Source organism: Rhinoderma darwinii, chromosome 8, assembly GCF_050947455.1.
Source record: "Rhinoderma darwinii isolate aRhiDar2 chromosome 8, aRhiDar2.hap1, whole genome shotgun sequence".
NCBI classification, from domain to species: domain Eukaryota; kingdom Metazoa; phylum Chordata; class Amphibia; order Anura; family Rhinodermatidae; genus Rhinoderma; species Rhinoderma darwinii.
In genome coordinates, this window is record NC_134694.1 from 84,353,241 (window position 1) to 84,365,590 (window position 12,350).

The following is a 12,350-nucleotide window of genomic DNA, read 5'->3' on the forward strand; positions in this document are numbered from 1 at the left end:
GTATTCTTCAGGACACGTAGTTTGTTTGTTTTTTAACCCTTTTAGGACTGAGTCATTTTTTTCTTTCATTTTCAACTCCCCGCCTTTCAAGATAACTTCTTTATTATTCCATCAATGGAGTAGTGCGAGTTTATTTTTTGCAGGAGGAGTTGTCGTTTCTATTGGCACAGTTTAAAATACTATATAACATACTAGGAAACTGGAGGAATTGCAGTTTTTTCCAATTTCTGGCTGTTCGTCCCACGTATCCAATGTAATATGTGTGAGCCCACTCCATACATCACCCCCCGCACTATTACATCGCGGTGCGCAAAGGGGTTAATAGCACTATTTAATGTGCCATATGATGTAGTTACATCATTAGTACGGTCAAAAAAAAACCCGACATGTCCATCAAGGTCAACGAAGGGAAAAATTTCTACACATTGACATAGGAGCTGATGTTTTTTTTCACTCTACGAAATTATCTGACCCTTTTTTAAAGCCATCTACTGTTCCTGCTGTGATCAGCTCCTGCGGTGACTATTCCATAGATTCACAGTAAAGGAGGATTGTCGCCTCTGCAGATTTTACCTTTTTTTCTTTAAACTGAGGGAGTGCCCTCTTGTTTTTTGAGGGGGTTTTACATGGAACAGGATTTCACCCTATTTTTGGTACATGCCATTCATATATTTATTCAAATTGATCGTGTACTGGGAAAATGAAAAAACTAACTATTTGTAGAATAAAATGAGCAAGAAACAGCAATTTTTTTTTGTTTTGTTTGCAGTCATTGAATGAGAACACAGTTTACATTCAGAGGCTGAAAACCTGTACATAGCTAGTCCTGCTCTCAGCTGATCAGTGAATACAATTCTATCCCGTCTAGGTAATGCTCAGCGAGCTAAATAGCCTGATCTCCAGACTGATGGATTGTAGCAAGTAACCAGAAAGATCAAATGTGGTGTAATTTTTGCAAATTTATACTTAATTGACAGATTGTGACAAATTCATGACTGCATTTGCCCCATTTGAAAAATCTGTCAACCTACATTGCGATTAAAGGGGTTTTACACTGGGCGATCGGGCAGACAATGGCCCAGTGTAAACAGGGCAGCGATCAGCATCCGAACGAGAAAACGCTCATTCATCTGCTGATCGTTTAGTTTTAAAAAAGTGTAAACAGGTAGTCGCGCTGCCGCCGTGATAATTTACGGGGACGAGCGATCGGAGTAACAACCGCTCGTCCCCATACATAGCTCTTTGTGACAGGTGCAAAGGAGCGCCGATCAACGATGTCTCGTTCATCGATGCTCACTGCACCAGCAGATTATCGGCCAGAGTAATAGGGGCTTAAGGCTTCAGTTCACAGCAAGTTTATGGCCTCCGTTTAACGTATATTCCAGGCAAAGCTCTTAACATATGATTTAATCGGATGCTGTACAGTGGCCGTCATCCAGAGGATCCCATTGGGGGGGGGGGGGGGGGGGGAAATGAAACTATACCGCGTGGTATACATTTTATACTCGATACCATTGTATGGAATAAAATAGTCAACTATGCTATTCCATACCTTTTTTTTGTGGTGCAATGACGTACCCAAGGCCAGAGGCGCCAAAGGGCCACTCTTTTGGCTTTTGTCAGCTAATGCTACTCTATGGTTACGCTTAGTGCATGTCAAGAGCTATCCAGCCAGACACAATAAAATATACATCACAATTTTCACACTGACTAAAATTATGGCATTTCTTCTACGCCATAGTCTATTCTAAGTAGAATTTTAGGCTTTTTTCATAATGGTGTCAAAAACCAGTTCAAGCAGTAAGCCACGCCCACTTTACGGTTTCTTAGGCTATATTCACACGACAGTGAAAAAAACGCCGTTTTCAGGACATTGGAGTCTATGGCTGTATTCACACGGCCATGGTTTTTATTCACTAGTGTAAATGGGCTTAAAAAAAAAAAAAAAAAAAAAAAAAACTAGAACATGTTACATTTTTGGCCATTTTTACGACCTGACGGTCCCCATAGAACTCAATGGATTGGTTCATGTGACCCCAGTTCACGGATTGGTCACAAGGGGATTCAATTGTATCCGCGTCCTTCGTTACACAATTTGTTTTATGCCATTTGTCATTTTTGTGGTTCTCTCACAAAATGCAGCACACTCTTGCATTGGTTTTTTTATGCTGTTCTGCTCAAATTTACTTTTTAAATCAGACTTTAAAAGAAAAAAAAAAAACCCGGCATAAAAATACAAGTTTAGTAATCCACAGAAATTTCTGCATGTGTTTTTTTATGCAGTCTAACAACCAAACGAAAAATAAAAAAATTCAGTTTATTGAAGCGCTGTGCGCACACTTTGTCAAACGACACACTATACATTACACACACACTACTGGTGACACACATAAAACGACAGTCAACATTGCGATCCTATGAATAAATAGGATTTTATTACAGGGCTTACCCATTCAACCATGATCTTTGAATAGAAATATTTCTAATCAACAGTGCAGTCTTATTGCCATTTATAAAAAAAAAAAAAATACAAAAAATGAAAAAAAATATATTAGTAAGATTCTAATACCCATCCATAAATATAAAACATATATTGCATTTTTCATTGGTTTTCTCTCCACCCGTACTCAGCTTTTTAAAGATGGATTCCGGTTTGCAAAATTTTTATGTCTTAAAAACCTGCGCAGCTCCTCCAGTTCTCGAGGTCCAAGGCTCTGATCCACCCCAGGTGTCAGCTGGTTACTCAACGGAGAAACAATATAACCGTTTCGATATAGAAAGAACCGCTTGCTGCCCTCAAACATGGTGAACATCAAACCGAAATAAGGAACAACCTGTCAGGTATAAAGGATAACATGCATTAGTGTATAACACGGCTTAATTAAAAACAGAAGAAAGGCTGCTGAAGTGCCACGTCAGACCAGGATTGTGCCTGAACCAATTCTGCATTACCAGAATATTTTCATCCCTTTGCAAGCTAACCAAAATGTTTAATTCGGTCATCTAAAAAATTGGATTTACGGAACCAGTATCTTGAGAAGTTATAAGCTTTATTGAGGGCCGCCGCTTCCAGGCGGTGAATGAATAGAGAGGTGGCCGCACACGTGTGCAACTCGCTTCTTTCATATCTGTATGAGGTATGGAAACAGCCAAGCATACTTGGCTGTTTCGGTGAATCCCGTAAAAGGTGAATAGAGAATGAGAATGAATGGAGAGGTGGCTGCACATGTGTTCATCTCTGACTGCAGGCAGGACGGGGGACCCTCGTTCGACATCAGTGTGAGAGTCCTAGAGCTGGGATCCGCATCTGTGAGACATTTATGCCATATCCGGTGCATAAGCCATAAAGGTCTAGGATGGAACTCTTCAAGATTGGAAATAGTTTTCATGGCAATTTTTGATGCCATTTTTTTTGCTATAGCCGAATGGATTCAAAAAGAAAAAGTATATAAAAAAAAAAAAAAAAAAAAAAAAAAAGTACGGACTAATATTTGTCAAGTGTTTGTCTCAAAAATATGCAATTCCAGTCTAAGGCCAAGTTTACACATCCAGTTTGAGCCAAAGCCAGCAGTGGAACCAAGAGGAAAGACAAAAGAAAAAGACTGATACATTGCCTCGTGTCCACCCCTGTGTTTGGCTAAAAAAAAGCTGAACTGCATCAAAAGTGTGTGATCCTAGCCCAAGAATGTTATTTTTTTCCTTTTTTATTGCTAGTGCTGAAGAACCGCAATCTCTCTCCTTCAGGCTTAAAAGCGGTTATCCTGGAAGTGAATTTTAATTTTTTTAGTTGGGGCCAGTTTTGGTAAAATGTCCCTCTAGGTCTCATAGGGTGACCTGTGATGTGTAAAAAAAAAAAGTCACAAGATCAACCAAAAATCCTTGCCCCCTGCGACCCAGCACTACGGCGGCAGTGCCGGTGGTCATTTACATGCACTTAGCATGTAACCGCTACAACCGATTAGAGGGCTCTGGTGAAGAATCGTATTTCTAGCATAATGACAGAAATACAACATATGGTCGCTGAGCCCTCCGAATGGCTGTACCAAGAGTGCCGCCGGAGCCCAAGCACTGGATCATCGTGGGAAAGGATAGGCAAGTAGTACTTTTTGATTTATTTATTTCATTTGCAGCGCCAACTAAAAGAATGTTCACTATCTGGTTAACCCCTTTAACAAAGTGTCTATCCAAAGAGAAAATGCAAGAGCGGCGCAGATCGTGTCCACCCTTTGACTCAGCCATCTGCTTCATCAAAAAATATAAAATCTGTGATGTTATAGTAAAGTCACAAGATTTCCAAGGCTTTTACACTAAGGCCTCATGCACACGACCGTAGCCGTGTGCACGGCCGTGATTGTCGGGTCGGCCGGGTGCGGACTGTCAGCCACTTGCCGCCCGCAAATTGTAGGACATGCACATGCGTCATGGTTTTCAATGAGCCCGGACCGCAGAAGATGGCCATAATAGGACATGCCCGTTCTTTCTGCGGTGCGGGTTCCCGGGCCGTGCAAAGACCGCAAAAACTACGGTCGTGTGCATGGCCCCATAGAAATGAATGGGGCCGCAATTCTCACGTGGATTTTCGGGGGAATTGCGGCCGCAAAAACACGTTCGTGTGAATGTGGCCTATAGAAGGACATTTATCCAAACTGGTGCAATGAAAATTTAAAGCAGAAACCCAACTAGTTGCCATAGGCAAGTCCTAAAATTTTATAACATTAACTAATCAGATTATTTCTCAGAGACCATCAACTGCTCCACTTTTCTTTCGCACCAGTTTTGATCCATCTCCCCAGTGTATCATCCTACAATCTTGTTTTGCCCACACAGATCACATATTTCTGGAGGACTGTGTTTACCCACAGCAGATAAATTGTAGACATTTCTGCTGCAGCAATCCCATCCATACAGGCAGCATGTACATGGGATGGAAATCTGCAACAGGAATCTTCATATTTAAAACCTTAAAGTTCCTGCAGCCCAAGGCCGTTTGTCAAGGTTAAATTCCACTTTAATCTACCTTCTGATAGGCCAGAATATAACATTCCCCTCCCCCAATTCCAAAACTAAAATGCATGTGAACTAATTTTGTGAGGTTTCTGCCACTTGAAATCTCAAACACAATTGTCCACATTTATTAAAGCGGTTTACACCAGGTTTTGGCATTGGCTGTCACCACATTATAAATTCCCTATCTTCCACATAATCTGATCGGCGCTGTAATGTAGATAGTGGTTTTTATTTTTAAAACGATCATTTTTGAGCAATTTTAGATTTATGCTAATTAGTTTCAGGCGTGTTTTTACTTTTGACGAAGTGGTGTACAGAGGAGTGAATGACGCTGACCAATCAGCGTCATACACTTCTCATTGTTCCAGCCCATTGTTACAGTGCGATTGTGCAGTGAAAGAAGCTGGGCTGGAACAATGAGAAGTGTATGATGCCGATTGGTCAGCGTCATACACTCCTCTGTACAACGTCATACACTCCTCTGTACAACGCCCACTTGGTCAAAAGTAAAAACACGCCCAGTTGTCTATTAAGAAACTAATAAAAATTTGCTCATAACTTGCTCAAAAAGGTTTCAAAATAAAAACGACTTATCTACATTACAGCGCCGATCAGATTATGTAGGAGACAGGGCACTTCTAATCTGGTGACAGAGCCTCTTTAAGCTTCACAAGTGTTGACGTGCGACATTTTAGTGGTAACACTTGTGACTTTTCCAGTTACTCGCCAAATTTAGCAAGTGGAAAGTGGGCACGGTCTTTAAAGGAGACGTAGTTTACCTCAGATTATGTAGAACTAGAGGAATTGGCACAATTTTGGTGCAAATTCACAACTGCCCATCGAAGGCGTAGATTTAATTTCCTTACTGTCGCATCAGTCTTTCCATAAACTTGGTGAAAATCACTCCAACTGACTCCTTTACCTAGATTGGTGTAAAAAACCCCAGGTTTTAGCAAAAGTGGGTCACGGCTTCCCACATATCACCCGTTTCTTCCTACTGGTGTAAATACTCATTTTGAAGTGAAGCTTTAGGAAAACTGAAACGCTCGACTATTTGTATCCCTGTGTCCCTATAAAGCTGAGCAACCAGGACATGTGATCAATAGAACATGGTGATTAAAAGCCGTCATTCAGGCTGGGTACAGCCATTTTAAACCCGGCCTACTTGGATTAGAAATTACCTTCTCTAAAACTGGCCATACAGGAGCAGAATATCCCGAGTAGTAACTAAACAGACAAGTCTCCAAAACAAAAGCAGTGGTGTAATTGGACAAATCTAAATGAAATGTAGTTCTCCGTTCTCATACCTCCCACCACACACACATACAAAGCCAATTTTAAGCTGCCATATACAAACAATAGCCATCGACCAGACGTCTACCTCCATGCACGTTTATTTCAATGGGGGTGGGTGGCAGTGGCTCATCTTCCGCGGGAACAAAGGATTGGGCATGTTAAAATGAAGCATGCCCGATCCCTCTTTCCCCCAAACATCTGTCGGGAGCAACCATTTTACCACGGCTACACACAAGTCTTTTGTAGGGCAATTTTGATATTTTTAATCGAGCTACAGCTCATTGGAATGAAATAATTAAACACAAACCATAAAAGTTACCTTAAGCAAGTTTGCAGTCAGTCCACTCCAAAGACTAAGTACACCTTTTGTTTTCACCATTTGTCTAAAGCAATCAAGCACACCATTGAAGTGGACATCAACGCCCCCGCAATGCGGAAGAGTTTGGCTTTGTGCCTGTGAAAAGGAAAAAGATAAGAACATTTACATTCATTAAAGACAAAAGGCTTGGTGTCTCCAATGCAAACGATACTCTAAAAACATTACGGACCCAACTGAACGTGGTTGAATTGAGAATTGGTGAAGGAGTCTTTCCAACCAGTGTATAGAACCTGCAAACTTTTCCAATTGACAAAATGGGAAGAAAAATTAAATAACGCTTTATCGACCCCCCTTCTCGGAGATTCATTGCCAGTTTTCCAAAGTACAACAATTAAAGTATTGCATTAAAAATGTGGTGAGGACACGGATATTCACATAAATGTTAAAGCAAAGTTCTTTAGCAGTCTTTTACATAAACCTCCGAATAACTAGTGGAATATACGCACTTATAAGAATAAAATATCAATGTATAATGCAATATTATACAGATGGGAGAAAATATACATTTTGAAAACTGAAATACACTTTCGTGAGCACTATAAAATATTTAAAGTGCACCTCCCATCACAATGTATCATCCTATTATATGACCTGTAGCAGCATATTCCAATGACAGGTCCAACTAGCTTTTATTCAAAATGGCACAGAAAAAAAAAATACAAAAATATTGTGCCAATGGATAATAGCGGGTAAGAAAAAAAAAAAAAAACACAGGGCAGGTCAAGTCTGTTGTATTTTTGAGCCAAGCGCAGCCTCTCCCCACTCCCGGCCAAAGTGTACAGGATACCAGTGCAGTATTTAACAATTTCCTTTCTAGGCAAGTGCAAATTTTACGGCAGAATAATTTTGAATAATTGTGATCATAGCACAACAACTTTGCACGCACGTGGCTCAAAGACAAATTTCTGATCATACGTGTCAAAGAGACCAACTCTAACGTTGGCCATACAGAAGCGATTTCAGACAGCAGTTTCTGGTCATGGTTGGTTTGTGAAGGTCATTTTGGACGACACAACCATAAGTTAAAAAATCAATGACCAATCTCTACCTTGATCTGTGGCCTAGTCTGGGCTACTAGTAGTCACATGCAGATCAGATTTTGGCATGATAGACTTCTCAAGATTGCACCCGGCATCGACCGAAACAAATAAAAAACATGGCAGATCAAATTTTTCGACCGACATCTGGTTTTGGTCAGTGTGTATGGCAAGCTTTAGGCCACTTTAACTGCTCCGTAGGATATGAGAAACTCATTATGCCCTTCCGATTAGGCAGATCAGTTGCATCTGTTCTTCCACAAAACACAAGGATGGACTGAATTTGTTTGTGTGGCATGAATGTATTTAGCATAATTCCAACTAAATAAAAAACACACTTGATGATGGGTTGTATACTATACATAAATGTAATGCGGAGCTCTGCCCTACTGTATTGTATCTGATTTCTAATCAAATACCTGGTTCTTCTACTACACCCAGAACAGGTAATTCTGGTTTAAAACCAGCAGCACACAATAGCACACACGCCTAGATAAAAGTATCTGGCGTTATGGCTCATTCACACCAGCACGATTCTCATCCGTGTGCTGTGCTTTCAAACAACATTCTTTTCAATGGGGCTATTCACACACGCATGAGTTTTCACGCAGCGAGTGCCCATTGTGTGAGACTCACTGCATGTCCTATATTGCTGCGTTTTAACGGCCCTAGTCGCCCATTGAAGTCAATGGGTGCGTGAAAACCATTTAAAAAAAAAAAAAAAAGTTTTCACAAGCGAGTGAAAAACACATGCCACACGCAGATCTGTCACGCTCATGTGTACGTAGCCTGAGGACTCCTACACACATTTGCCGTGGAATTTCCGCCGTGTATTACAGTATTAGCAAAGGGACACACACACACGGTACAGATTCTGGATCTGCAGCATGTCAACTTATGTTGTGAAATCTTACAAAATTTCTGCAGCAAATACGCAACACATGCGGGGAGCATAAAAATATGAAGTCACATTCCAACCAAGGTGAATAGTCAGAAGAAAAGTACAGCTCAACGCACACAATGTGTATTCCGCAGCATAATACAGTACCAGCAAAGTAAATGAGATTTCAGGAAATCTCATGTACACGCTGCGTTTTGTTTTTTTCTGCATGTAAATTGACCTGCGGTGTGTATTTTACAATCTATCTAGCATTTCCACGTGTGAATTGTATCTGTCTAGTTGTAAGGAAAAACGCACCAAGACCCATAGCCTGAAAACGCACCAATCTCCATATCAAAATGTAAAAACCACACCGAAAAACGCATAATTTATATTTTTTTTTTTAAATGCATGATTAGGTGCGCTTTTTACCTGCAGATTTCCTGCAGTTTTGAGGCACATATTCTGCACCAAAATACGCAACTTGTGCGATGTAGTTTGTAAACCCGTGGTTTCATTATTATAGGAGCCGTGGAAGATACAACTACAATTTCAGTGCTCATGTGACAAGTACTCCCCAATTTGCTCTTACAAGGGGATATAATGTCTACTATGTCGTATAATAGGTGGCGATAAACGAGATAGTTGTCGGCCGAATGCTCAATCAGCCGACCGGTATTCCTCCAGACTCCGCCACACACATGAATGATGAGAAAACCGTAGCCAGACTCTTCTGGCAGCGGCTTATCTATTTGAAAAAAGGATCGGGCATGTTGAAATACAATATGCCTGACGCTTCTCTCCCCCAACATCTGCCGTTGAGAGAGTCAGGATGCCACCATATGCATTAAATGCTCGGCGGGTCCAAACTGAAAACGGCAATCATACATAGAATGTGTATGGTCAGCCTAAGGGCTCATTCAGACGAACGTGTTCTTTGTCCGTGTGCGGTCTGTTGAAATAACGGACAGCACACGGACCCATGCAAGTCAATAGGGCTATTCAGACATGCATGATTTTTCACGCAGCAAGTATCCGCTGCGTAAAACTCCCTGCATGTCCTATTTGGGTCAGTTTTTGCAGACCTTGTCGCCCACTGAAGTCTATGGGTGCGTGAAAAACACGGACAGCACACGGACAACATCCGTGTGATGTCCGTGTTTCATGTATTCGTTTCTAAAGAAAACGCAGCGCAATAAAAAAATAGTCGGAAAAGCACATGGACACGAAATAGTATTTTTTGTGCACGCAAATCGGACATGCTCGTGTGAATGAAGTCTACAAATGAGGTTTTTCCTAATGAAAATATGAACAAACTATTTTGAAAGGGATTTTTAGATTACTCTACGGAGGACAAAAACAAGTCACTTCTCTTAACCGTAGCAATTTTCAAGCGACTCCACGCATTCCTGTAGGCCGCAATTTCTGAGCAATTTATTTGTAATAGAGAGATAAGTCTCCGTGTAGCCATAGAGTAAGTGTGTGCATGGATTGCCTCCTCCAGGTATTCCGGTTTCTGCTCACTACAAAACTTTTTGCAGCGTGTGAATCCACCCTTATGCCGCTTTCACACATGCCGATCGTGCTCCAAGCAAGCAAAAACAAAACAATTTACAGCAAGTTACTGGGTTATGATTTTTTTATTTTTTGAGTCATGCCGTTTTTTTTCAGGTGACAAATCAAAAACCCCGGCAATAGTGCTTATTGGCACAGCACACCGTGTGAATAAAAGTGAGAAGAAACTGGTAACTTCAGTAGTGTGCTGTGTGGAACAAAACCATTGCCGCCGTTTTTGCAGCCTAAAGTGTGTCAGTCTCTCGCTCTGGAGGACCTCCGCTGTCCTGCATTGCACAGACAACCCATTACTTTGAATTGGCTCTGTGTAATGTCTAATTTCCCCTGTGGGAACGCTGCCAGGAAATTTAACTCTTACTGCCGGGTTTCCCCACAGATTACAGCTGATCACTGGGTGTCCTAGCAGGGGGACACTGTGGTCAGTTTACTGTTCAGTTACCCGTATAAAAAGTAGATAGTCCTCAGCAGACAACACCTTTAATTGCCTAATGCACACATCACAGACGCTATGCACATGGCTCTGTAGCACGGGACTGTGTGTGGTGCCATAAAATGATCCATTGAAAGCCAAATGCATGGAGCTATTCTCTGCCCAAAAAAAAAACGCCTCGTGGGAGAAAGGAGGGACATGCCCTATCTTCGCGCGTTTACACCTCTGACCTCCCATTAACATCAATGGGAGGCAGAGAAAGCTTATTTCATTGAGTTTATGCCCCGTAGCGCTCAATGGCCACGGGCGAAAAACGCCACGAAAATCGCGGCAAACAACGTGCAGGAAGGTCAAAATCTGCCTCAAAATCCGCCTCAAAATCCCAAACTCAAATTTTGAGGCAGAATTTTCCTCCTGCAAAAAAACGGTGTGTGAACACAGCCTTAGAAAGGAGAACAAGGACCTTCCATGATTATTAAGAAAGATGCACCAGACGTCTTGTCTAGTATTCCTATTATAGTACATTGCAGTTCTGTGTTTCCCGGATCCGAAATTGATAAGAATTTTTACCGTAAGCTACATTATTAAAATCAATGCAACATGAAGTTTAGCAAGGTATGAGCATTTTAAATAAATACAGATTAAAAAAAAAAAAAAAAAAAAAAAGGTACAAATTGCACCAAATCCTTTAAAACGGTGCACACATCAGAATATGTTTAGTAGAAAAATCACAAAAAACACGATAGACTTATGCCACCTCCTGGCTGAGACTTTTCAGGCCAGAATTTTGTGCCCAATAATAGTGCAAGTCAATAATAAAGAACTTGCCATGGTTGCTTGAAATTGAACCACGCCCGTTGCTGCATTTTTTTATTCAAATCGGTCATAGATCTACATCACTAGCGCCACTTTGTCACGTACAGGACACCTGGAGCATTTAATTTGATAAGCATACCCCATATATTTTTCCTCAATAACAGGTTAATATTAACAAAGTCTTAGAAATGCTATAACCTGCAATATATTATATTTAGCTGTAGTGGGGCAATGTACACACAATGGTTATCCGCTACCATTCGCTTTGCAATACATTAGCATTTCAGTGGCAGGGTTGTAAGGTTCATTCTGAGTGTCTGATCAAAGGTGAACCGGACTCCATTTGTATGGGAACCTCCTACAACTTCCATAGAGACAAGACTAATAAAGTCTTTGCAAAGGTCAAAAAAAATAAAAAAATTAAGCAGATTGACAGGTCAGGACAGAAAGTCCTAATCGTTTATGTATCAATGCAGTTTTGAACATGGTTTGTCAATGAAATAGCATTAGTTTCAGTGTACGCCTCACTAATCGCAACATCGGTAGTTCGTTTTGGTCATCTAAACCACTACCCATCTCCAATGGACCAGGCCATTTTTTTCAAATCTGACAGGTGTCACTTTGTCATAATAACTTTGGAATGCTTTTTAAGCGATTCAGAGATTTTTTCTCATGACACATTGTACTTTAAGTTAGTGGTAAAATTTGGTCGATACATTCAGCATTTATGAAAAACACCAAAATTTAGAGAAAATTTGCAAAAATTAGCATTTTTCTAGATTTAAATGTATCGATTTGTAAAACCGATCGTAATACCACACAAAATAGTTACTAGTAACATTTCCCATATGTCTACTTTATGTTGGCATTGTTTTTTTAACACATTTTTCTAGGACGTTACAAGGCTTAGAACTTTAGCAGCAATTGCTC

At 40.7% G+C, this 12,350-nt stretch overlaps 1 protein-coding gene across 1 annotated transcript in view; it reads right to left on the reverse strand.

Annotated features, from left to right (window-relative positions):
* Window positions 1-2,371: 2,371 nt before the first annotated feature.
* The window catches only part of SLC25A43 (solute carrier family 25 member 43), a 29,238-nt gene continuing 19,259 nt past the window's right edge, over window positions 2,372-12,350 (reverse strand). Inside the window, exons 4-5 of the mRNA XM_075835858.1 lie at window positions 6,623-6,757; window positions 2,372-2,834 (exon numbers count right to left, since the gene is read on the reverse strand). Coding sequence (XP_075691973.1) covers window positions 2,628-2,834; window positions 6,623-6,757 — 342 coding nt within the window. The 3' untranslated portion in view covers window positions 2,372-2,627. The remainder of the gene's footprint in view (window positions 2,835-6,622; window positions 6,758-12,350) is intronic.